A 27,881-nucleotide genomic window follows, 5' to 3' on the forward strand; every position below is an offset into this window, starting at 1 on the left:
TCTTTTTAACCAGGCAATATTGTTTTTAGTTTTTCTTAAAAGATAGTTTTTATTTAGTGTGAACGTAGTAAAAATATTTTTCACTGCTTATTTTTGTATAACCCTGTGTGCACTCGGCCCTGCTGGATTGGCAGGGCGTTTACTTAATGGGGGCCGAGGTCATTTTAAGAACACGGGTACGAATAATTCTGCGGTTTAAGGACGTGTCATGAATCTTAGGACCTTTTCTCAAGAACAATCTTAGGAAGATGTTGGTGAATGAGGCTCATTCTTGGCAAACTGCGGTACAATTCAGAGCTGAGGCTTTGGCCAAGGCGTCAATTAACCACCCGGGTTTCTCACAAGTCCAGAGGCCTGGACTACGAAGCAGGATTTAGGTGTTAGCGATTTAACTTCAGGTTTAACCCTTCAGGGTTTTCAGTCCTGCTCCGGAGCAGGTTATGCTCCAGACAACAGATTAACTTGTATGAAAGCACTGCCATAGCTCGGTGCGTGGATCGTATGATAATATTACACACATACGAAGAAGTTATGGCCATAATCCAGACTAAAAACAACACAGTTTAAACTGACAAATGCAGAAAGGATAGCTGGATTTATGCTGTGGGTGTTTACCGCTTTGAATTATGTTTTTATATTTATTCTTTTACTTGCTCTCAAGTCCGTTTCAAACCGCCTGAGTCGCAGCTGAACATTATGGCATTCAACTGTGTTAAATGCCGTAATGTAATAAATGCAGTTTATTCAACTATTCTATTTTGAAAGCTATTTATATATCACTGCCCCATCTAGACAAATATATCTGACTTTTCAATGTTCCGTTAAATTTATAAATTTATTCTTTTGCCAGCCGTCCTTCCTGCATTGGGCAGCTTCAACTGTGTTACTTTTAGTCTGGATTATGTGTTTAACTTCTTCGTATTTGTCTAATATTATAGTTTGCTCTTGGTTTGTAAAATATTACAAACAAACAGTAGACTTGTCCATGTCTGTGATTGGTCAGATGCTGCAAACACCGCCCCTTTTATGTGCCAGATTGAGAAACTCTGGGTTGACTTACCGAGTTGATAACCACCGTCGTAGGACCGCTTAGCATGATCGTGGTTGTTAAGGTTAATTAAACCAGATAATGAGGACATACCCTGGGTATGTTGAACTCGCTTCCTAGTACAGGCCTCTGATTTGACACTTTAAAAACAAAAAAAAAGGCTTTGGAGAGTTAGCTTGCAGTTGAGGTTCAAAATGTACATTTTTTTTTTTTTAACAATTGAAATCTTAAAAACAAAATACTGATATGGAAGTTTGGACATACATTTCTTTCTTAAATAATTTGAATAAATAATTTCCAAAACAAAACTTGTGCATACATTCCGGCTGATTTGACGAGAGGATAAAAAAAAAAAATCTTTAAATGTCCTACCCCACACAGAGGTGCTTTCACTGTTGCAAGACAATCAACAATTCTCTAACATTACGGGACATTTCACCTGCACAGCATCATCATAGAGATCGCTCACCGACATCTGTTAAACACAGAGCATAAAGAGAGAAATGCGTGGAAACATTTCAACCTGAGGGAGGAGAAAGAAGAAGAAGAACGGGGGAGAGGAGAGGAGTGGGACGAAAGCTGGGTATAATGAAGTGATACGGACAGTCTGACAGATGATTGCAGTCAAACCAAGGCAGGTGATGTGTGTCCTCTGCTGGCGGAGCTGGAGTCGGGCCGGTTTCTTTGGCATTTTCTGGGCCTGTCTGCACTACATGCCTGACCCCTCCAGAGCCAGACCCCACAGAGGAACACGATGGGAGGTCCTCTCTGAGGCCATGTGGACACTGTCCTCTCCTTTTTTTTTTAATTCTGACTTGTATATACTTTTGGGACATAGTCTCTCTCTTCACTGTAAAAGGTATCTAGGTAGATAAAGTGCCATGTTGTAATGTCTGCCTCCTTGTGTTGATAGTTGGACTGGAGAGCCCTCTGCTGGACCGCCTCAGTAACAACCTTCCCTCCAGTTGTCACCGCCGTAGGTCCGAGGAGCAGGAAGAGATCTGAGGAGGAGGTGAGGAAAACACACGTTCAGAAGGAAATGTTGGTCTATAGTAATATCAACGAGCAGGGTTTGTACAGCTTTTTAAGAGTAAAATTAAAACACTTTCAAGGTATTTAAAATGTCCAGACTCTCAAAGCCTTTTTCATCACATCTAAATTGTTACTGTAAATGCAATTTCGAAAAAAACAAGATTACAGAATTAATTTATACCGACAGTAATCAGTGTATATTATAACTTTATTTTACCAGCTGGTCATATTAACGTAGACTGTATGTTTTGATCAGGATTATTTAAAGGGACTGTTTGTAACTTCTTACAGGTATAAATCAATCCGGGTCGGTGTCCCATGCGCTCTCGCGTGTGGCTACGCTGTTCAGACTCAGATTCCAACACAAACTACAGGGAAGCACCAAAACCTCTTGGTTGTATCTAGTGAAGCCCGTCCTGCAAAAACAGTGTTGGCCACGGTCGGAGGACGCGGGGGAGACCGTAGCTTTGGTCTCCAGGACCGGAGTCTCTGCTCCTCTGCCTGCCTGCCTTCACTCACACACCGCGCTCGTTCTCACTTGCTCTTTCGCTACACACTCACTACAAACTGCAGAAGAGTTAGTAGCTCTGAGAATATCTAGTGAATGCACAGTGGACGTTTGTGCAGAAATAACTGCTGCAGCTTCTCCAGACCAACAGAGGTTTCCCGTATCTTGTGAAGTGACGGGGCTCCGCAGAGAGAAACGTTATTGTCTCCGACCAAAACTCCGGTGTCTCCCCTGTTCCCTCCGGCCGCGGTCGGGAGGCTGAGGCAGGAAAAGCCTAAACATTAATCGCTTAAAATGTTTAATGTTGGTTAAACGGTTATTTATTAACATCCCTAGCGTTAACACGTTATCGCATTAACTGTGACAGCCCTAATTAAAAGATTTTTGGTTTACATGAGTGATTATGTAGTAATATGAGTATTTGAATTCAAGCACATTCTTAACCCTGAAAACATGACTGTTAAAATCAAGCATTTTTCCAAACTTTTAAGACTTTGTACGAACCCTGTACCAGTTATCTATTGTCTGTCTGTGGTGTACTTACCTGCGCACAGGTTGGGCCAGTTTGCTGCGAGGCAGAGGGATCCCCCCTCCTCCTCCTCCTCCTCCTCCTCCTGCAGCAGCAGCACTGGGACGGGGCAGGCCGCTGCGAGGAGGAGCCAGGGAGCGGGTTGGCGTGGAGGTGGCAGAACCAGGGTTGGATGTGGCCTTTACCGGTTGCCTCAAGGCCAGCGGGGACGGGGTGACTGGAGTCCGCAGCTTACTGGGAGAGGGGACTGAAGACAGGCAGAGCAGGAATACAGTCAGGTATGACTATTATTCATATTATTACTGTTATGTTAGATGGTCTTTATAGATAATATGCTTTCATAGGTTTCAGTAGTTTAACAATGAAGTAATAATCACAAAAACATATTTAGGTCTTTCTTAACCACATCCATCACAAATGAAGTCAAACCTGTTACGATGCAAGTTTAGAAACTACAAAATAAACTTTAGTAAAAACAGAAAAGCTAACAGAATGAGGTTACACATACAGCATAAACTAGTGAAAACCAGAAGCACATAATATAGCACGACATCAATACAACCAGAGTGGAACCACAATCACAATATTTAAAAAAAGGTGGAAACCCTCAGTGAATACTCACTGAAATCACCTTCTTCTCCAAAGCAACAGGAGAGTGGGACTAGACAAAGACGAAGACAACAGAGACAGGCCTTAAGTCAGAGCTGAGGATGGGCTTCAATGTGGCGTCTCTTACTGCCCGTTTGTTTTCTTAACAAACTATGACGTTACATGGCCCGTGATTAAAGCGGCAGTTATACAAAATAAATTACTCAAAAAATATAATACAGATAGAAACGTAGAAATAAAAGCCTCAATTATCAAATAAATGTGCAGATTGATTTGAAAATAAACAAATATGCACAGAAATTAAAATATTTCTTTTTGGGGATAAATAAGGAAATTAATAAATAGAGAAATATATAAGTACAATTACTACCTCCGCCAACCAGTCAAGGTGCATTGTACATCTGTCTGTCCAAAATATCATTTTATCCTGTTACACATTTGTTTGAAATTGTCATTATTACAGTAACATATGAATTCTTGATTTATGGCCAAAAACGTGTTTTGTGAGGTCACAGTGACCGTGACCTGCTGTGACCACCAACATCTAATCCTAGTCCAAGTGGACGTTTGTGCATCATTTTAATAAATTCCAGTCACGGCTGTTGCCGGCGCGGAGGCATAACAAGACATACTATAGTATGTCATAGTATAGTATGTCCTAAAATTTTTATATAGTGTGTTATATAGTTATGATATATGTCATAAAATGTGATAAAAATGTTATGGTATGTCGTAAAAATTTGATTAATTGTCATAGTATAGTATGTAATAATACAGTATGTCATATCATGTAATATAACGTGATGAACATGTGATAACATGATAAAATGTGATAGAACATGTAATAGAACGTGATAAGATTTGATGACCATGTGATAAACATATCATAAACGTGTGTTGAACATGTAATAAACGTGATATAACTTGTGATTAATATGTGATATAACGTGTAATAAACGTGATGTAACATGTGACTAATATGTAACAAACGTGATATGACATGTGATATAACATGTGATTAATATGTGATATAACATGTGATAAACGTGATTACATGTGACATATGTGATATAACATGTGATTAATATGTGATATAACATGTGATAAACGTGATATGGCATGTTATATAACATGTTATAGTATGCCATAAAAATGTAAGTAATTATTTAAAAAAATTAGAAATACAAAGACAAAGGGGTCGATAGAGATGAATTTATACTTAAAGAGACAGTTCAACCCAAAATCTAAATTACATATTTGTCCTCTTACCTGTAGAGCTATTCATCAATCTAGATTGTTTTGGTGTGAATCGGCTCTCCTTTTAAATTGTGACCATTAAAATACCAGTGGGAGTTATAAACTCAAATCCGTCTCTGCCAACAACCATCCTACTCCACCTCTTTCTGTCCTTATTGCTCACAAAGAAAGCAACAAAAAAACGAAGCTACACCTGCCCACAGAGTTACCTCACAGCCTCAAGAGTTTGAAATGACAAGCTGACAACTAGTGCATCAATGCACCTTCCTCAAAATCCAGTTCAGCTCTGTACAATAAAGCCATTTTATCACTTACACCCCATGTACATCAGTAGTCAGCACCTTCACAGTACCCAGGCAACTGACTTCAGTATGTAATAAGTTGTGCATATGACTGTGTGTGAGATAGATCTCACAGCCTCCAGCTGGATTAGAAGCAGGCTGTTACCTCGCAGGGCAGTTGGCCTCTGGAGGTGTTGTTTGGGTTTCGGGGAGGAGCGAGAAGGGGTCGAGTATCTCGGGAGTTGAGCTTCTGCTGGAAAACAGGGACATTTCAGCACTTCAGACTTCATTCTGCCTGAGATTCACAGCGTTTATTGGAGAAAAAAAGGGCTGTTAAGGCCACAGAAGCCTGGAGGTGCAGTTTGAGGCCACTAGGGGGCTCTGCAGCCAAACATCCACAGGCAGCTTCAGAAAGACTGTCAGAGCAAAGTGCCACAGTCAGGTTTAACAGCCAATCCACCAACAAGTCTCAGGACAGAGGAAAGGAGGCTGGTTTTGGTTACACATGCTTTACGGTGAAGAGAAGTCAGTGAGAAAGGTAGAAATGTATGTGTCTCACATGCCCAGTACAGCCAAAGCTCAGGATAGAAAAACGCATCAGGACAGTAAAACCTTTCAACTAGAACAGTGGAAACCGCTTATAGTGATCAAAAAGCTTGGGACAAAATCTTTTCATATATGAAAACATCTGGAAAAACATTTTAAATCTGTTAGACTAATGTTGTTTTGTTTTTTACTTTACTCTCTTGATACTTTGCCTCATGGACCGTCTGCTTTCCGGCTGGATACGTGAGGCCAATGCTGCGTGCACACTGATATCATAACGTCATTTTCTCTGGATAAAAAATAATGCCCCCAAATTGAAACTCTGTTACGAACGGCTCCTTGGTACCGCAGCGCCGGTAGCTCATGCAGACCGGCGCCGGTCTCCCTCCATGCTGATACCCGGTGAGAGAACGAGGCGCCGTCCTGCATGCACACTTGCTCTGCAGAGCCGAATAAATAGCGAGCAGTCCGTTTCATTACTTTGTATTCACGTAATAAATATACAAATGTCAATTAGATGGTAATCTGCATGAGAAATGACGCACAACAACAACAATTTGGTTGTAATTATCATCTGTTTATAGTGATCAATTTGACCCGGACAGACGGTTTCCACTGTATACAAATAAAAAAATCTATACAGATTCAGCAGAAAAAAAATCTAATATCTGCTGTAATGTCTAAAAGGTCAAAAGGCTCCGGCCAAATGAACCCCTCGCCCCTCAGAGGGCTGGTTAAGACAGGATAAAGGCAGTCACTACAGGTTTAACCATCTGAAACCTGCCCTTTGACCCCTGTCCTCTCTCTCTCTCTCTCTCTCTCTAGTAAAAGAGAGGGATTACGGTTTCTGGATTAAGGACAACACTATTATCTTTATCTCCCATTACAAGATTACATCAAATGGATAGTCTTAATCCACAGAGGTGGGATTCTAAGCTCTCAAAGAACATAAAACCCTCGGAAATGTAAAACAATGTTATAGTGTCACTGATACCAGGAGAGGAGTCGCTCTGGATTCTCAGTGCTGCTGGCGGCGCCATGCTCTAATTCTGCGGGATGAAGTGTGTCTCTTTGAAGTAAAAGTTATGCCAAGGCGACAAAGAGGGAGGATGCGTGTGAATAAAAGATATTACAACTGAAAATGATCAAAGACAAAGAGGATTCCCAAACGCCAAAGCCATGGGACTACAAAGCAGCACAGTCCCTGAACTGTAGGTGCAGCCAGAAGGATGACTACCAAGAGATTACACTGAATGTTCGGTGTACTTGGAGAGCAAAACAAATATTAACATAATGTCAGCTGACAACAGTGATATCAACAATTGTCTGGTAGCTACAGTAATGTAAAGATTAATTTTTAACTTTGGATGACATGTTGTGTAGATATGTTTCTGTCAGAGTACTCACTAGCAGACTGGTTCGACTGGTGTCGAGGAGAGCCTCCGTTTGGCACTTGCAGGTTGGACTCGCAGCTGCGGCTGTTCTTGACGGGCTCTGGAACCTGGGCCGTCGCCGCCGAGGAGCGCGTGAGGTTGGGAAGACTACGACGCAGCTTTTCTGCAGCAGCAACAAAGAGAGTAGGGAGTTAGCTCGAATCACACGATGAACTGTCCATCTCTGCTAGCTCCTGTTTACCTTCGTTCTTCACCACATTGGTCTGCATGTCGTGCCCGTGACCCTGCAGCGAGTGGCGAGGCTGCTGCAGGCGGCTGATGATGGGCTGAGGCGAGCCGCGGCTGTGGCTGTAGTCAATGGAGCGGGCAGGGGAGCGAGAGCGGGGCGAGTTCCTGGGGGAGGCGCGGGGAGAGTGACGAGGGGAGGGGCTGAAGCGGCTGGAGGGCAGGTGGAAGGCCGGGTGCACCGCCTCCTCTTCGTCCTCCAGACTGTGTGCATCCAGCTCCTGGTCGCTGAAGGTGCTGCGCCGCAGCGAGTGGCAGGACGAACCTGAGCTCCGTCTGGATGCTGTCGCGGCGTAATCTTGTCTCAAACCTGACAAACACGAATACACTCACAGTTACAACACACTAGAATAGAAAAGCTGTTTGGTCAGAGAAAACTGACACTGGTACGGGTACATACTCTCTTCCTGCATGCGTGCCAGTATCTGGACGTCAGTGACATCGTTGAGTTTATAGGTGTTTGAGGAGCCCACCGAGTCCTCGTCCATTTCTGAGGTGCTCAGCTCGCTGTCCACCGATGACTGCGGGCTCACCGCCGGAGGATTCCTCTCTGCTGCTGCATTTCGTTGGTGTGCTGGCAAGGAAATCATTTGTGAAAACTTTAGTGACACATATTCAACAACAACGACAGATGTCCTGTGATTGTTAGTGAACTGTAGAGTAGGGATGCCACGAGAACTGATACTTCAGAACCAAGCCGATGCCAAAATTCAGAAAATGTGATGGTACTTGTTTTTCTACAGTATTGTAGGTACCGTCAGGGCTCGAGAATAACGTTGTCCCATCGTTCCAGGGACGATAGAAAATGTGTTCGGGACGCATTTAACTCACTACCGGCCAGTGATGTAGTCAAGACCACCTAAACTGAGACCAAATCATCACCAAGACCAGTCTATTGAGGCAGAGACAAGACCAAGACTTTGAGGGGTTGAGACTAAGTCAAGACCAGACCAGTAAGAGTCTCACACTGCATGACACACGATAAAATGTAGAACATGTAAACCACGGAGGCACTCTTCAAACTGATCTGAAAGATACACATTCCCATAAAAACACCAACAGAAAACAAATAAAGATCGCTCTTCATTCACCTGTTTTGCCATATATATCTAACAATTTAGTGATATTCCCACAGTTGTGGTCTTTATCGGTCTTGAAATAAAATAGGGATGTACCGATACCGGTGACCTGACAGAACAGGGAACTTAATTTTCATCTGTTTAACTTCTTAACAAAAACCAGTACGCAAACGGTAATACAGGACTGGATGTTGAAGTACATGGGCTTTATTGTTCAACTTTTGTTTTTTACTGTTGTATCGAATTGGTATTGAGAATTGTGGAATTTAACTACATTTCTGGTAACCTGACATCCCTGCTATAGAGAGACCCATACCTGCATTCCCAGGCATCAGTTGCTGCCTGACGATGGGCACTTTGCTGGGGGTGGAGGAGGGGGAGTTGAAGCCGCTGCTGTACGGGCTGTTGGCTGCGTTTGTGCTATACGGGCTTCCGTAACTCTGCTGGTTGTAGGGGCTTCCATACAGGCTCCGGCGTTTGTTGGCTGCAAAGTCACAGAACAGAAACAAAATATCAGTCAGTCCACAAAACATTAGAAACTCAGTTAAGATCCAAAGCATTACAGGTTTGGTTATAAAATCAAGCTTTGTCATGTTTTTGCTGCGCACGTGTCTTCAGCCAGTTTTAGAGCTTGCACTGCAAATGCTATATCACTCTTGTGACATTACTCAGCATTAGAGTAGACAGAAGAATGTTATCTAGTCTGAAGATCCACAACCACACCTTTGTACACAGAGAGTTAGAAGATGACTAAGATCAGATCAGATTTTTAGCTTTGAACATAAAATGTGACAAAGAAATGTGAGCAGTGAAAAGTCAGCATTACATTGTAAACTCTTAATATGATGAGTGGTTGTCTGTTTATTCTGTTGCACCACTACTGAGTCATTGCATATTAGTCTGAAATGTCACATCAGTTCTTTATTTATGCTGCTTCTCCTCTAGTCTTCTTAGCTTAGGAAGGTTTCTAACTGAGTGAAATGACCCGGAAGTATTTAAGTGGCAGCCACGATAAGAGCTGGTCGAAGTCTCTAAATGTTATCTCCTTTAGCATAGGATACACCGGACCATCCTTTAAGAAAGGAAAGGAGATAATGACGGCCCACAATTCCTTGCGGCAGCAACATTTAAAGCAACGGCAGAACCACGTCAATAAAATCGGCCGTCACATAATTACGTAGCATAAGTACTGAGCACCGCGGTTTTCTTTTCCTAAGTCCTTATGAATTCTCCTTCTCATCTTTCCTTGACCTCATGACGTTTTACATCGAGGTCAAGGAAAAGTGGTTCAACCGCAGCTAAATTCTTCCTTTAGAGGGATTCTTTGACCAACAGATTAGTTATTGAAAAATCTGTCAAATCATTTCTCCAGTATTATTGTCCACAGATGGATTTGATCATGTAGAAGGAAACCGGCCAGCGGGTTTGAAAAGCATGTTTTCCTTTAAAAAAATAATATCGTCAAAATGACATCATTCATCTTAGCTAGAAATTGTAAAAACAGACATTATTGTCAGATTTCCAACTTTTAGAGGGTCCTTGAACGGATCATGTGTGACAAACGAAAATCAAAATCACTTTATTCCACGTCTTATTTAAAATTTTGCCAAAAATAAACCGTTTGCACGAAACTGATCCTGCAAAAAACATTAAATTCTGCACTCCTCAGTGCAAATGACAAGCAATGATTGACTTGACTGAGACCAACAGTCACGTGACAAAATCTTCAACTGAACTGCAGGCTGTTAAACACAGAGCAGAGAGGACAAGACAGGTTTTAAGTAGAGGTTGTAAAAATGTAAATAGTTCAATATGTATAACATGTAGAGGCATTTTTTTCCAACATTGGTAACACTGTGGGCACTTGGAAAAATGTTGTATAGATTACATTTTATTCCAATTTTAAAAAAATAAATTATCAAAGAAAATTCAACTTGCATTTTTTTCCTTTTATGATTTATGGCCTTATAACTTATAATTTTGAGTATATATTGCAGGGGAAAATGAGGCCACAGTGATTAAAATGTGACAGGATAAAAAAAAAAACGCCCTGAAAAAACCCAACAACTAATTATTTTTAAATTCCTTACTCAACCAAGAACAATAACAGCAATGAGTGATTCGTGGAATAAACTACTAAAGGTCAAGATGCTGCATTTATGGAGAGGAACCAACTACTGAAACTTAACATTCATTCATGTTAACATACTAACCCATAAAAGACCCTCACAAAGCCTGCTGCCCATCCCAGCATTTGACGACAACGGCAACAGTGTCGGCTCATAGCCGGCGGCTTTATGAAAGCTCGTCAGTGTGCTGCCAGTCTGGTGGAGTCTCTTAAAGCGTATGCTGAGTGTGGGCCTGACAGAGAGTTCCTACATCATCATCCGGGTGACACTTAACAATACGTTCATTCAATATAGACGCACACAGAGCAGCACAATGCATTTCTCTGTGACATCCAGCTAAGCAGCAGTCAGAGGCTCTTGTCAACAGAGTCTCAGTCATGAGATCTGGACCGGCTGCTGGTCAGTCACTGGGAGAGTCTAGTGGTTTGAATGGTTAATGTCTCTGAGTCCACTTGTTTAGCCATCCCTCTGTTTCTCTTTCTCTCTGACTGGATGTGTTTACACAGCTGGGTGGTGGGCCTTTTAAAGATCAGCTACCTCCTCTTTCCACTTTCTCTCCCTCTCCTCGTGCTCTGCACTCTGTCCTCCTGCATTATTTAGGAAACACCATCCAGTCCACTCGGTCGCCATCCGCACGGATCAGCTACCGAGGAATGTCAACAACACGGCAACATGTAGCTCTGTAACGCTGTGCACTCTAATAACAATGGATGTTTTGTTCTCCGTTTAAGGAGAGTCAAATCAGCAGATTAAAAACAGTTAACCCCCGATATCAAGAGTCAAGATCAAAATGTGTCCGTCAATCTCCACTCCACAAACTTAATGACATTTCTGTGAGTGCTCACAAACATGAATCATCTCTTGTGTTTGTGAACTATGACGTAGAGGAGTCACACTTTCTATGATTAGGAAAATATTCCCCTCGACATAGCACAGACTATACTGACTGGGTCATGAGGGGAGGCTACAGTCCATATGAGCCCAGCTATTGGAGGTCATTGGATGACAACGTGCCCTATCACAGCAACTCTAGCAGCACATGGGCCTCATTCACCAATATCTTCTTAAGTTAAGTCAACCAAAGAAATTCTTAGTTGACTAATGGTCCTGACACACCAAGCCAGCAGTCGGCTGTCGGTCAGTTTGGGGCCGTCGCTGATCGTCTGTCGGCCTAGTTTTTGCGGTGTGTCCCGCAATGTTGGTTCTAGTCTGCCCATGTTGGAGTGTTTTTGGCTGATGCAGCATGTTGAATCGGCGGCGGAGCTCGTCGGTGAATAGAAATACCGCCGCTAGTTCTTTGATGTTGGCTTGGTGTGTCTGGACCTTTAACACTCATACGATTTTGTCAACTAATCGATGTAAAACAGAGTTTCTCCACAAAGAATCACACAAAAGCACCACTTTAAATGTTGTGTTTACCAGAGATGTGCTCAGAAATTTCTTGGAAATATGTCATTTAGCATGAAAAATGCATAAAGAACGACAAATCGACTAAAGAAATCTTAGCGGACTAAGAACAAAGCGACAGATTAGTCGACTAATCGAGTAAGGGGGGCAGCCCTTCTAAAAATATTATTGTAATTTAAATCCTATAACATTACATCTGTATAATTGAAGAAATGCAATAACCGCAATTATTTTACACAAACATGTCAGCACTCAAATGTGCGCAAGTGTGCTCTTGACCTAAGAACAAATCCCAAATAAGAAAACTGCATAATGGAGTTTTAAGAAGAAATGTCTTCTTAACAATGGTTGGTGTCACTAGAAGGAGACACAGACCAATCTCAAGGGATCTGCAGCACAGGGACCAACCAAAATAGAACGTTCTCAAATCCTCATGTCCTAAAACAAGAAGTCAGAAGAGGAGAGAACGAACTGCTGTTTCTACCCGCAGTGACTGATGCCGTTTTGATTTACTGTGATATGAAATTATATTAGAGGATTTTCCGTCTTGGCTTTTCAATTATGGAAAGTTCAGGACAGGCCAAAAAATAAAAAATATAAACCCTAAAGGCAGCAAGCACACAGCAGCCTGATATAAAATGAATGTCTGGAGGGCTTAAATGGTGAGAACGAAATGGAAGACAACAGTTGGCATTGAGGTTTACTTTATATTTAAAACAGCTGCAGAGAGCTTCAAGGATATCACAAGAAAAGAGCAAACAGAGAAGCGTTTGTAAATGAGAGAGATAAATACCACAAAAGGGATAAAACTGGCAGAGGCATGCAAGAAGGACTGCACTGTACTGTACGAGGTTGAGGAAAAGTCAAAGCTTTTATGAGCAGGAGTAGTCAGGTCAGCTATGTGACTGTGGCTGGGACCTCTCAGGATCAACAGTGCAGGACAGCTGTCAAAGCAGCAGTATGGAAAAAAAACTGTTTAATTGTTCAGATTAGACAACAACACGTGTTTTTTTACTTCTTATCAGGATTGTCTGACTTGAAGAAAGTAGTGCTGCACGTCTGAGTCAACTCAGCCATCTCCTCCCTGTTGTTAGTTATATAACTGAGGCACGTCATCTGGGGTTATGGTTTAAACAGGGTGTGCACACACACAAAAGGCTCGGTCACTATTGACACACTGACAGTAAAATGTGTTTAAAATATGTGAACGCCTTGTATGAGTGTGGACTTGCTGCATAAGATGAGTTAGATACAAACGTTTTATGTCGGGCTGTCAAAGTTAATGAGACAATAACATGTTAACGCAAATTTGTTTTAACGCAACTAATTTCTTTAACGCATTAACGCAACTTTTAGGTTGTAGCGGGCTCAGTTTTAAAGCTAGTGAAGCTAAGTGAAGATACTGGCATCAAACTATGAAACTAGAAAACCTAAGGAATCCATCGGTACCAACCATGTCATTCTAGCTTGTCCCAAAGGAGGTTAAATAACGCTCCAAACTTACACTAATTTTTGGCGAGGAAAAACTGGCATGGACATTTTCAAAGGGGTCCCTTGACCTCTGACCTCCAGATATGTGAATGTAAATGGGTTCTATGGGTACCCACGAGTCTCCCCTTTACAGAAATGCCCACTTTATGATAATCACATGCAGTTTGGGGGCAATTCATAGTCAAGTCAGCACACTGACACGCTGACAGCTGTTGTTGCCTGTTGGGCTGCAGTTTGCCGTGTTATGATTTGAGCATATTGTTTTATGCTAAATGCAGTACCTGTGAGGGTTTCTGGACAAAATGTGTCATTGTTTTGTGTTGTTAATTGATGTCCAATAATAAATATATACATACATTTGCATAAAGCAGCATATTTGTCCACTCCCATGTTGATAAGAGTATTAAACACTTGACAAATCTCCTTTTAAGGTAAATTTTGAACAGATAAAAAAATTTGAATCGATAGACAGCCGTAGTTTTATGATATAAAGAAGTCGTTAGTTTGACTCGAATCTGCCACAAGTGAAGTTTTTTTCTTTGCAATTTGTTTGACACAAACTCAGCCGACACCATGGCAACAGGGTTTCCGTGCTCCTGTTAGGAACCGGGTGTGAAGGAAAGTAGCCGGGAGCCGTGAGGTTGGCGAGTCTCTCTTACACTCACAGACACTCAGTATGTAGCAGCTAAGATTTGCTTTATTTGCTTTTTGATCTCAATCTTTAGACAAATCTATACTGAAGCTTCAAGTTTAATTTATTTGATTTAAATGTTTTTTTATTTTATATTGGAAAAGCATCCATTTAACATTCATCATTTTACACAGTATTAGGATTACTGCAAGTAGATTCACATAACATTGATGCACACTTAATTGGTTTGATAACTATTCTACAGCCTGGCTCTTATAGAGGTTTTCTTCAGGGATACATCGGTCCGATACTGACTCAAATAGCTGGGTCGGATACCAGTGACAATGGGGCCGATCAATTAAAGTCAGTTCTATGTTTATATACTACATAAATTATATACTGAAATTTGAATTCCTGTTTAAGTTTTGACCAATTTGTTGCTGCATTAAAAAAGTTTACACTTAAACTGTAATTCCTGTTAATTTTGAAGATTTTTTAGCAAGTAGCTGGTGTATGATTTATTATTTTAATAATAAATAGCAATTTACTAAATGTATATCTATGTATTGATTTGTTACATTTTGTTTGCAAAGTTAAGAAAGCAATGTTTACGTCAAGCCTGATGTTGCCTTACACATAAAAGAATGATCCCCGTCACTTCCACACAGTGAGGCATATGGCAAACTATTACTTAACTATTAATTAAATCGCTATTGGTATCAGGACTGAAAAATTTGGATCGGTGCATCCCTAGTTTTCTTTTATAACATTAGCTTTAAGTATTTACAACTAAACATGGGAAGCTTTCCCCTGAGATATATTACAAAAAGAAATAAAAAGAAGATGCAATAAAATAACATAAATCATCATTATATTCTCACTCACTAATTCAAGATCAATTCAGCTAAAATCTGACTTTACAGGTTTAATCATGTACTCAGTCTAATTGGTCCAAATCTGGATTATTTTTTAGTTTTGGACTTTGAGGGGTTAAGACAACCTTGCCATATATTTCATATATTATTTCTATCCATTCATTGATGGTGGGTGGCTCTGATTTTCACCACTTCCTTGTGACGGCCTTTTGATTTGATTTAACACATTTGACACAGAAAATATTTGTTGTTTGAGTCTTTGTGCAAGCCTTTATGGAAGTGGTGACACCATCAGTGAAGGGAGAGGGGTGGTGGGTTGGTGTCAGTGACAGGAAGGATATTTTCAGGACCCAGGAGGATGATGGATTATTGATGACGTTATCCTCCTACCACACCTACAGTGATGAGATCACCACAAAAAAAGCTCACTTCCCTAAACCTGAGTGGCTGGTTATCTGTAGTATTAGTCAGCTGCCAGACAGATGTGTGCTTTGTTCACTAAGGCTATATTTAAACACAGGTTTTGTAGCCTAATTTTGAGTTTTTGCCTGACTGAGTCTTTTTATTATTATGTTTTGCATCAGAAATAATCCTAATCTATAATCACATAAACAGACCATAGTGTATGAAGAACTAAAGCTGGGATTAATAAAGTATCTAAGTATCTTTAGTGAATAAATTAATGAATAAATACATTTTAAAATAAGAATAAGAAAGAATTGTAGAAATAAAAGTCTCAATTATCAAATAAATGTGCAGGTTAATTTTAAAATAAATAATATGCACACAAATAGAAAAATAAATAAATAAAATACAATTATGTATTTGAAAAATTACTTATTTTTGTATTCATTTATTTTCATATTCAATTATTTCCAAAATAATTCTTTTCTGTTTACATTTATTTCTGTTTTTATTTATTTCCCTATTTATTAATTCCCTTATTTATTCAAATACATAAATACATTTTATTTATTTATTTTTCTATTTCTGTGCATATTTATTTATTTATTTTGAAATGAATCTGCACATTATTTGATAATTGAGGCCTTTATTTCTACATTTCTTTTTCATTATTATATTTATTCATTGAGTAATTTATTTATTTATTTATTATCTTGGCAGCTTTAGTCCTCCAATAGTGGTCATAGTAAAAGGAAAAGAGAAAGAAATTATTTTGTGTGCGTTTTGATGAAAGCCGCATTGCAGATTCCTGATTTAATTCACATTTCTCATCAATTATGAGCCTGGAACAGCTCTCATACCAGAACCCATGTGCCCCTTTCCTGTTTACATGTTCATATCTGATCTGTGAAACGTATAGCCACTATAAACAAATCTCAGTATGCTTGTATGAGGAGATGACTGTGTGTCCAGGTGCTGATCAGACTCTTGCACAACAGAGCTGAGAAGATCACATCTCCCCCCAGTGTGGACAACCTTCAGAGGCCTATTGCTCAACATGATCCAACGGTCACATGGGCATACCACTGTCAAAATGGAAATGACCCCGCTCAGTTTAGCTGCGAGGCTTTGAGGCCTGTCCTCCTCACTGAGGGACCAACTATAATTAGTGGCAGTCAAAAGCTCAGAAAACACACACACACACAGACCAAGCAGAAAGCACTAAACATGAGGTAGAGCTGGGTGATATACTGTGGATGAAATCACTATAATAATGTTTAGTTTGTGTGTGATTTTAGACAAATACGAATTGAATTCTCAGTGTAGAGCATTAACGTTAAGGAAAATGATTTTAAAAAACAGAAACACTTATATTTTAAACTTGAACAGCAGCACTACACAGCTCCAACTACACTCTGACGGGTCCAGATGCCACTTAGACACTGATGGGACTTCCAGTAGATCGCTAGTTTACACCCATTCTGGTGCTTTCTAAAACGGGTAGCTCAAATCAAGCAATCTGACTGGTTCATAGCCGTGATATAAGACCCACATACCACTGCTATGACATCTAATTCCTCACTCTGTCTCTTCTAAGAAAACAACGTGACTAATGTGTTGTCATGGTTGCTTAGCGACCGGGTCACGGGGGGATCACTTCCTAAAACCTGGAAATGAGTTAGCATTTTAGCACTTCCTGTCCCCTCGTCTGGAAGTCAATGGGTTTTTAATTAGATGGCTGAAATAAGGTCTTTTTTTTTTTTTAGATTTTAACATTTTGTTCTACAATACATATATAAAATACATCAGTAAATATCCCACTCTTGAATTTTGAAGCTTTTATGTGTCTTAACAAGTGGATAAATGAGACTACTAAACATCATCACTCTGACTCGTCCTCCTTTACAGCCTTGTTGTGTTTATACTCGCACTCATGTGACGGTGTTATAGTTCGTTTATAGCCTAGCCTTTAGTTAGCTTTTTACTTCTGGTGATTGCATTTCAAAAATCATAAAAGTGGTGTCCATTTGTGGAGATTATCTTGCTAAACAAAACGTGTAAGTATCATAAACGTTTGTTTGCCACAGAGCTTATTTTCTGCAATAATCCAAAACCCAATGGAACAATCCCATTGGCTCTTAGTGGAGGGAACCAGGGTGATGCTAACTTCCTAACGACATGCAGCGTTACGTAAAGAAGAAGTTCAATAATGTTGCCCAGAATATGCATGTAAGCAGGAATGCAGCAGAAATACACCAATCACTACCCCCGCAGCACTACGATTCAGAAACTATCTGAGGAGGGCCTTGACACCAGATATTATAATATAACATTATGGTCTTAAGTGTATTGGCAACCGAAACTCTGGGACAGGAGAATATGGAGCAACAGCCTCGCCACGCCAAGCAATACACCTCCACCTAATAAAAAAAGGACAAGCCTTGACATCCTACTGACGCTGGACAGTTTTTCAGTGGTTGCACAATAAATTAGAGCTGCAACGATTAATCAATTAACTGTCACCTATTAAATTAATTGCCAACTATTTTGATAATTGATTAATCGGTAAGAGTAGGTTTCTTTCCTCCTCTATGACAGTAAACTGAATATCTTTGAGTTGTGGACAAAACAAGACATTTGAGGACGTCATCGTGGGCTTTGAGAAACACTGCTCGACATTTTTCAACATTTTATAGACCGAACAACTAATCGATTAATCGAGAAAATAATCAACAGATTAATCAACAATGAAAATAATCGTTAGTTGCAGCCCTACAATAAATGGCAACATAGAATAATGTGAATAAAGAGCCACATAATGAAATCAATATAAGGCTAGCCTGTGACGAAATAAAAATATGCTAGCTGCTAGTGTACGTTTCATAGCAACCACCGTTTCGCGTTGGGACAAACAACGCCCCTTAGCTGTGATATAATCACAACATACCGAGGCCTATCGTGAGCTATTGCTTAAATATACTTATAATCCTAGGTGGGCCAATTTAAAAGGGACAGTTTGGATATTTTGAAGTGGGGTTGTATGCGGTACTTATCCATAGTCAGTGTATTACCTACAGTAGATGAATAGTAAGATTGCTGGTACCACCATTTCTCTATGTAACTTGGGTTTTTGAGGAGAAAGTGATGCACTAAAAAGAGGAAAGATTTTGACAGATGTGAATATAAATAAATAAATACCGTACATGCCCTAAGCACCTAGGTGAGATCATATGGGAAAAAACGATAAATATTTTGCATACATCATGGTGAAGTATAAATTAAACATTATTTTTCAACCGCATTGTTGTGAATGAGTAATAAAAGAGGATTCAATTGAATTCCCTCTACACTTTCAGCACTCCAAAAGCCTGATTATTGTTCATACTGTATACTGAGAGACTCCCAAAACACACACGTTTTCTCACAAACCGTCTAAGCTCTCAGTAACTGGTAACCTCAACTGGCATTTAATCCCCAAGTCAAATTGCCATTGATTCGATTCTCAAATGACATCACCTTATCTGCATCTGCTAGGTCATAAAAGCCTCCACCGTTCAATGATTGAACATACAGGTACGTGTGTGTTGTTCCATCTTCCCATTAGAATAAGGGAAGCTTATATCTACAGAAGGGAACGTGAATGATGAATGATATCCGTCTGTGTTTTGTTTGTAATTGTGTGTAGTGGTTGAGGAGATAAATGGGTACAACATGCAGTAATTTATTTTGTGTTTTCTTGTGCTTCAAAAATCAATAAAAGGAAATAGTACGATCATTACAGAGGCTCACTCCCATAAAGCAAAGCTCTTAGTAATAAGAAGAATCACCACAACATGTGCAGCACCTCTCTTCGCTAGCAAGCAAACGGCTATTTCTGCAGTTATGTACAAGCTCTACCTCATTGGATCAATAATTCTACATTTGCAACAATCATTTACAGTTGTCCCTTCAATTAACGCTGCCATTAATGCTACCATCTGAGTTACAATTCTGACAGAGCGTTCACTAACAAACAGCTGCGGTTTCCTTATATTTCTGTGCATCATGTATACTGTGCTTCACTTCACTACACTGTGTGCTAATCATGATTAAGGAACTACATTTATATTGTAGTAAAAGTGAAGTAAAATTGCTTTTATGACAAAAATGAAGAGCTCTAATGTTATGCATTACAAAAATAGATAGACAACAACAAGAGACCGACTGACCGACAACACAGAGACGGACAGACAGACACAGGGAGACTTTCAACAAAACAACCAAAACTAGATAAGTGCAGATCTCCTCCAGGTGTGTCTCCGTCTCCCCTCCCAAACAAAAGAAGAGTCTGAGAATCTCACTCAGTTGTCCCTCCCGGCTCCCTTACAATTGTGCCTAACTTTAGTGCATCATAACATATCGGTAGGGGTGTGCATCTTTCTCTCTCAAGACGATTCAATATAAATCTCGATATATGGTCTGCGATACGACCCAGTTAGCCATGTGACAATTTTATACAGTTCGATATAGCACCACTTCCATACTATCGGATTCAGTTTAAATTAATTCATAGTATTTTCATGACGTGTCATATATTTCCTATACTAATATGTCTCACTACGGCTCATTGGCCATGGCTGTAATGTAACAATAATTTACCTTTAATTTCAACTGCTGTTTGCCTTATATCTGTAATGATGATATGATGGAATACTATGAATTAGAGACATGGTGTCCCACATTGTGAAACCATAAGGTAAGATCCTTAATTTATATATGAGTATATATATATATATATGTATATATATATATATATAGACAACAAAAGACAAAGACAGCATTCTAGGTCTACTGGAAACACTTGATGCACAGACGTGACTGTTATTTCACTGCATCCACTCACAATGGCCAAAAACTAGACTGTGAAAAATGCGTTGACACCATCTGCACCCAGCTAGCTGCTATATTAATGTAAAAGTGGGACACTTAAGGTAGTCTAAGCTAGTCTTGCTAGTTTATTAGCACTTGCTAACGTTTAGCCAAAGAAGGTAGCCTAAATTCGGATGTCACTTTTTGAGCCACGACAAAGGCCAAAATGTGGCCCGGAACCGACTAGGTGAGGCTTGTTTTTAAGCCTCAGTGATTGCCAGAAATGCCTTTTGCTACTGAAGCAGTTGTTGATCATTTACGGCCTCAACCGCCCGGTTAAGAGTAGTGAGGAGTCAGTAGTCAATGACGGTATAAAACGGTCAATAAAATATGTTTTTCAAAAAGTGTGAATCACCGCAACCATGAAAGGTTCTTAAGCATATAGTCATTAATGAGCGCGAGATTAGCCGTGGACAGACAGACAGATACACACACACACACACACAACCGAACACATGATCTCCACAAAGGCTTACAGTCCAATCAAATGCGAAAGATTTGATTTAAATCCCTCTTGTAACTACACCGCTGACATATTCCATTTCACTGATGAATACGTCACAGTACAGAAGCTAAAGACGCTCTAACTTCCTTTTTGCTGGGACTTTAAGTGTCATGTCTCAAAAGAGGGGTTGATTAAGTGTATCACTGAAGTTGTTACTGTTTCTTCTACTACTACGACTACTACTACTACTACTACGACTACTACTACTACTACTGCTACTGCTACTGCTGCTGCTGCTGAGTTGAGACTAAATGTTTCATGTTTCACTGGTGTTGTTTACCTGACATGGTGAGGTCCAGTCTGTGGATGAGGGAGCGCTTGGCTGACTCCATCTCAGGACTGGGGTTGTCAAGAGCTTGGCGGCACCACACAATAGGACTCAAGGCTTTCTGCAGCGGACTGTCCAGTTTCGCCTCATATAACCTGGCAAAAACATCAACAGCACACACGTTATATTGCTTGTTCATAAAGGCAATACAAGCAAGCATCATTACACAAACATAAAACGTCATCTCTCTATCTTAACAGCTCACACCTATCTCGCCTCATATGTGATGTGACCCAGCAGCTCTAGGAGGAAATGAGGGGATAACAAGTGTTTGGACAGTGTTAAATCACAGAAGGCTGCTATGGCGATGATAGATAAGGTAGGCAGAAAGGTATTTGTGTGGCCGTGCTTGTTGACACTGAAAATTACTATTTGTTTTAATTCAGATCATTTCATACTTAAATATTTGAAATCTTTGGGTCTATTAATTATTTAAGATGCTGCTAAAACTACTACCTGTTGAAAACGTACATAGATGTGACTTGCAGATATCTTTTAGACTGAATATAATCTTACAGTTCTACATGTTTCATACGCCAATTAAATCATCATGATATAATTTTTTTTTAAACAAAAGTTCAACAAATTATATTTACATTTTTAAATCTACCGTATAACAGTTCATAAATTACATTCTAATCTAACAAATGTATTACTCTTATAAGCTACAAATATGTTTAATACATTAAAATACAAACAATAAAATATAATGAATAAATATACACATAAATAGAAACAATTTTTTTGTCATTTATTTTCATATTTAATTATTTCCCAATTTATTGTTTTCTGTTTACATTTATTTATGTTTTTTATTTATTTCTCTATTATTAAATAAATATTTTTTATTTAATTTTCTATTTCTGTGAATATTTTTTTAATTTTCAAATTAACCTGCATATTTATTTGATAATTGAGAATCTCTGGCATACGTTAATTTAGAAGAAACCAGTAGTCTCTGTCTCTGTCTCTGGGTTCTCCTTAAGCAAAGAGGACTATGCAGCCGTCAGCTCCTTCTGCTGCAGCAAACTTTAAGAATGAACCACCGCCAACAGCCCAAATCATTGGGAACAGTCACTGGGTTCAGTGCATAGTCAGCTGCATTGATTGAAACCGTCAACCCCTCTTGACTTTTGATAGGAACACATAAAGGTATAAAATAAGGCAGCAACCTAACAGGATTGGCCGCTACTTCTATTGTTATACAAGTAATACAAATGTGTGTTTATCCTCGACCATTGAGAGGAGAAGAGTTTCCACTCAGAGCAGAAATCTGAGTCAGCAGCTGTCGGCTCTGTTGCAGCCTTTCATGATGAAAGCAGAAACATTACAAGCGAGAGGGAAGCTAGTGCAGAGAAATACCAGCCTGATATCTGGGTCTGCTCCTTCTTTCATTCACACTTGGCACAGCAGCACATCTACCGAACACAATCCAAACACTTCATACATGCTCTGAAACAACGACATGTGTCAAGTCCACATGCAGTAGCGGCAAGTGTGACAAGCATCTATTGATAGGCAGCAGAGAGCAGGAAAGCATTTTAAATCCAGTCAGATGCTAATTCAGGGATTACAGGAGTCTATGACAGGAGCTGGCCAGAGCTGGGCAATACCGGGTAATCCCAGATATCAATCTGATCCAAAGGGCAGACAAACAGCCACGGTATAATGAGACTGGCTGTTGGGCATGAGCGAGCAATGACTGAAAGTAGTCGGCTCAGTCGCTGGCACAGGCACACTGCTGTAAGCAACGGAGGGAAGACTCGGTTGGCTCTGAAGATAAGGACGATGGGGAGAACAACTCATGTAAACACTTTAAGGAAACATGCACGCTAATTAGCAGCATCCATATCCACCCTCTTGTTAGACCACTGTTTCTCTTTGTCGATACAATCTGCCTGTGTTAAGGATATGTTCTCAGTATTTTAGCAACCTTTTCTTATCAACACACATACAATTAAGGCTGCAACTAACGATTATTTTCCTAATCAATTATTTTCTAGATTAATTGATTCATCGTTGGATCTATAAAATGTCAGAAAATAGTGAAAAATGTCCGTCCCAGTTTCTCAAAGTCCAAAGTGATGTCTTTAAATTAGGGCTTTCAAAAGTAACGCGATAACAACGCGTTAACTAATTTATTTAACGTATTAACACAATCGATCTTCCGGAGGTTGTGGCAGACTCAGTTTTAAAGCTAGAGTGATGATACATACATACTAGCTTGTCGTGAAGGACGCTAAGTAACGCTCCAAACTTAAGCTAAATTTTGCCTAGGAAAAACTGTCATGGCCATATTCAAAGGGGTCCCTTGACCTTTGACCTCCAGATATGTGAATGTAAATGGGTTCTATGGGTGCCCACGAGTCTCCCCTTTACAGACATGCCCACTTTATGATAATCACATGCACTTTTGGGGCAGGTCATAGTCAAGTCAGCACACTGACAGCTGTTGTTGCCTGTTGGGCTGCAGTTTGCCATGTTATGATTTGAGCATATTTCTTATGCTAAATGCAGTACCTGTGAGGGTTTCTGGAGAATATCTGTCATTGTTTTGTGTTGTTAATTGATTTCCAATAATAAATATATATTTACATTTGCATAAAGCAGCATATTTGTCCACTCCCATGTTGATAAGAGTATTACATACTTGACAAATACCACTTTAAGGTACATTTTGAACAGATAAAAAATGTGCAATTAAATATTTTAATCGATTGACAGCCCTACTTTAAATGTCTTGTTTTGTCAGATATTCAGTTTAATATGATATAAAACAGAGAAACGGACAAAATCTCCATATCTGAGACACTTAAAACAGCATTTTTGGATGATAAACTACTTCAACGATTAATCGATTAACAAAATAGTTGCTGATATTTTCCTTGATTAGTCCTTGATTAGACACAGATGATATATTGCTAGGTTCTGACTGCTGATCCTCTTTTACTGCTGTCACCCGGCTTTCAACCAAATATGATATACCTTTGTAGTAGCTTTAGTAACTGTCCTGATTGTTGCATCAGGAGCTACTAGGGCGTAGCTCAAATGTTGCTTATTATTATAGTGTCATTATACAGCAATAGAACATGCCAAACGCTTCCAAACAAGATGGACAACTAGGACAATCTTCTGAGGACGGCCCATCATTATATTCATGTCTAGTCAGTAAGCTGATGTCGTATATAAACAACTACTCCATTTCTATCTCTTCTGTAAACCCATCTACCCACTAGTCTACATGTCTGACATCAGCCAAGACATGTGTAACTCTGCTTCTTCAGGGGATTTTCTAGAGTTGGGATGAGAGGATTACACTTCTAACGTACATCTATGCAAATATTATAAATGCTCAGCGCTGGAGGAAATAAAACACAATGTGTTTTGAGAGGATTAAGAGCAGGAGTATGTATGAACATGTCCACAAGAATCAGTAGCCACTGTGCTCATGATCAGCTTTTTTTTGACACCGACACACAGCATCTATTCCTACTCGATGATGAGATGATTTCACATCCTCACTTTGGTGCTGCAGAGCTCTCGTGGCTGTGTGCCAGCTGGTGTGCTGAAGGGGAATTGAGAGGAGGAATTATAACCATGACTACTACCTCTCTCCCACATGGCTGCTGGGCAGCAAAACAACTTTCATTTCACTAACTGTACACACACACACACACACACAGACACTGATCTCCAATCTGCTGCCACATCCACAACAACAAAAACGGTTCAACAGATGATCAGCTGAGAGCCCCAGAGGCCTGGAAGCAAAGGTATGAGGTAATGGTTAAAATATTTGTATGACAAAGCATGTCTATTATGATCATTACAGTCAGAGAATGGGCTTGGCATCACACACACGTGACTTGCCCAAACAACACCCTTAAGTCATAAAGATCCACAATGAGACTTTCAGATTTCCCTGTGAGATGATAAAGAGGATGCAATAATGTTTATAGAGCAAGCTGTCACCCCAAACACTGAGGACACAGACACCTCCTAAAGACAACTCACCAGCTGTCCTCGTCCTCCTTTAGACAATTAATTATTAATAATTAAGATGATTATATATCTATTTATTTTTCAATTATCAATTTACTTATTAATCCAGTGTTTCTCAAATGGGGGTAGCCCTAGGGCAGGGCTGCCCAAAGTGGGGCCCGTGGGCCAAAGTTGGCCCGCCATCAGGTTTGATTTGGCCCGCAAGATGTTTGCAAATTCTTTTTTTGTTTTATTAAAAGACCCAACCGACTTTAATGTCTTTTGGAGGCCGTACCAGGCTCGGGTTTATGTTAGAAGATAGTGGCATCATATGGCATCATATTAGTACCAATCATGTCATGCTAGCTTGTCAGGAAGGAGGCTAACACTCTAAAGTTGGGTTAAATTTTGGCGAGGAAAAACTGTCATGGCCATTTGTCAAGGTGTCCCATTGACCTCTGACCTCAAGATATGTGGCTGAAAAAGGGGTTTTATGGGTACCCACGAGTCTCCCCTTTACAGACATGCAGGGGTTATGTGAGATTTTTATATTCAGTCAAGAGATCCACAATGAGACTTTCAGATTTCTGTGAGATGATGAAGAGGATGCCATAATGTTTATACAGCAAGCTGTCACCCCAACACTGAGGACACCTCCTAAAGACAGACAACTCAACAGCTGTCCTCGTCCTCATTTAGACAATCCATGTCCTCCAGATCTAAGATTTCCACTTCATCCAGGATGGTTTGAGAACCACTGTATTATATGTTCATTTTTTAGATTACTTTACCTTTTTAATTTTACTTATCTTATCTTATTTACTCATTTTACTAAATGTATCTTACTTAATTATTATTATTTTAGGCACTAGTGCTAGAAATAGTACTTTTTATTTTATACACTTGAACTTGTTGTAATTTTGTTGTATTTTTGAGCAATCTCTGGCACAAAAATTTCCAATATGTGCAATATCACTTCTTTTTCTGTTTTTTTTTTTTAGCTTACTTTAACTTTTTTATTTTACTTATCTTATCTTATTTACTCATTTTACTAAATGCATCTTACTTAATTGTTATTATTTTAGGCACTGGTGATAGAAATGGTAATTTTTATTTTATACACTTGAACTTGTTGTAATTTGGTTGTATTTTTGAGCAATATTACTTCTTTTCTCATCACATGTGAGATTTGTTTGGCTGAAAAAATATTTCAGAGACAGTCTCATCTCATCTCATCATTAAAAAAGTTTGAGAACCACTGTATGTATGAATGTTCATTGTGTGCAATATGTGCAATATTACTTCTTTTCTCATCACATGCCATATTACTTATTTTTCTATTTTTTAGCTTACGTTACCTTTTCTATTTTAGTTATCTTATCTACTTATTTGTTTGAGGACATTTGGGGCTTCCCCTGGTACTCTATTTGTCTATTTTGATGCTGATTTAGATTTTTTTATGCTCTCTGGTACTTTATTTACATTCAAAGTACAAACAAATTTCCCATTGGGAATTAATTTATTTGCCAAACTGCCATAAACTGTCATCATATCTGCAATATGTGCTATATTACTTCTTTTCTCATCACATGTGAGATTTTGTATATTCAGTCAGAGAGATCCACAATGAGACTTTCAGGCTATACTGTGAGATGATGAAGAGGATGCCATAATGTTTATACAGCAAGCTGTCACCCCAACACTGAGGACATCTCCTAAAGAAGACAACTCACCAGCTGTCCTCGTCCTCGTTTAGACAGTCCATGTCCTCCAGGTCTAAGATCTCCACCTCATCCAGGATGCTTGTCTCTCCTTCGTCTGTGAAAGCCCCGATGCTGCCTGAGTAAAGTGAGTTCATGCTGGACACATTGGCAGCAGCAGCAGCAGCAGATGATGACGATGGTGATGAAGAAGCCCCCTCGTACTCGTACGCCCTCCTGAAGCTGATGCCGTCGTAGGAGAGTCTGGGGCTCAGACTGGAGCTCAGACAGCGGCTGTTCTCCAGCATCCCGCCGAACCCCACCCCGCTGAAGCCGGCTGTCAGCAGCGAGGACGGGTCGTATCCGTCGCTGAGCGGTCTGTGGTGGCCTGACATCATCCCTCCAGACGAGGACAACATCGTGGACCGACTCCTGAGCTGCTCGTTCTGTTGTTCCAGCTTCTTCACCAAGTCCTGCAGCTTCCGCACCTCCAGGTCCGCGTTGATGTTGGAGTTGATGTCCTCCATAGCGGCTCCGAGGCGGCTTCTCGGAGGAGGAGCTCCGCGGAAATATATGCTGCTCCGCGGTGTTTTCAGGTCGTTTTTCCGCCCCGCAAACTGTTTGTTTTAGTTCACTACTTTGTTATCTACGTGTTTAGAGACGACGCTTTGTTGTTCGACCGACTTAAAACGCTTAAAAGCCGTCATCTTGTCCGGTTAGTCGCGGCAACGGGCAGCGTCGAGGCCATTTTCACAACACTCGTCACCAACTGTGAAAGACCAACAGGCGGCGGCTAACTACGTCACCGCGTTCAGGGTCGGGAGCGAGCACGTAACCAACACCTATTTGCTCGTTCACGTTAACGTAACACGTTTGTGATGATTTTTGCTACAGAGAAGTTGTATTTACTACATGTATTAAACATGTGGGTAACCTAAGAATTAATCAGTAAT

The 27,881-nt window shown here is 40.0% G+C and overlaps 1 protein-coding gene and 1 long non-coding RNA gene across 7 annotated transcripts; one reads left to right on the top strand and one right to left on the bottom strand.

Annotated features, from left to right (window-relative positions):
* slain2 (SLAIN motif family, member 2) lies at positions 1-27,739 on the bottom strand. Of its 6 annotated transcripts, none has more exons than XM_037770043.1 (10): positions 26,962-27,739; positions 21,200-21,342; positions 8,885-9,052; positions 7,890-8,063; positions 7,446-7,799; positions 7,218-7,367; positions 5,431-5,514; positions 3,740-3,778; positions 3,133-3,364; positions 1-2,049 (listed from the first exon to the last, which is right to left on the bottom strand). In XM_037770043.1, exons 1-10 carry the CDS (start codon positions 27,453-27,455, stop codon positions 1,992-1,994), a joined length of 1,896 nt encoding a protein of 631 aa, XP_037625971.1. In that variant the 5' UTR covers positions 27,456-27,739; the 3' UTR covers positions 1-1,991. The 6 variants fall into 6 exon arrangements, with proteins under 6 accessions (XP_037625971.1, XP_037625970.1, XP_037625973.1 ...); XM_037770042.1 differs by having other exon boundaries at positions 5,431-5,517; XM_037770045.1 differs by lacking the exon at positions 3,740-3,778 and having other exon boundaries at positions 26,962-27,738.
* Positions 3,268-3,921, top strand: LOC119488412. Its single transcript, XR_005206964.1, has 2 exons — positions 3,268-3,395; positions 3,763-3,921. It is a non-coding gene; the product is annotated as an uncharacterized LOC119488412 (long non-coding RNA).
* Positions 27,740-27,881: the final 142 nt, after the last annotated feature.

Source organism: Sebastes umbrosus, chromosome 5 (genome assembly GCF_015220745.1).
Source record: "Sebastes umbrosus isolate fSebUmb1 chromosome 5, fSebUmb1.pri, whole genome shotgun sequence".
Taxonomy (NCBI): domain Eukaryota; kingdom Metazoa; phylum Chordata; class Actinopteri; order Perciformes; family Sebastidae; genus Sebastes; species Sebastes umbrosus.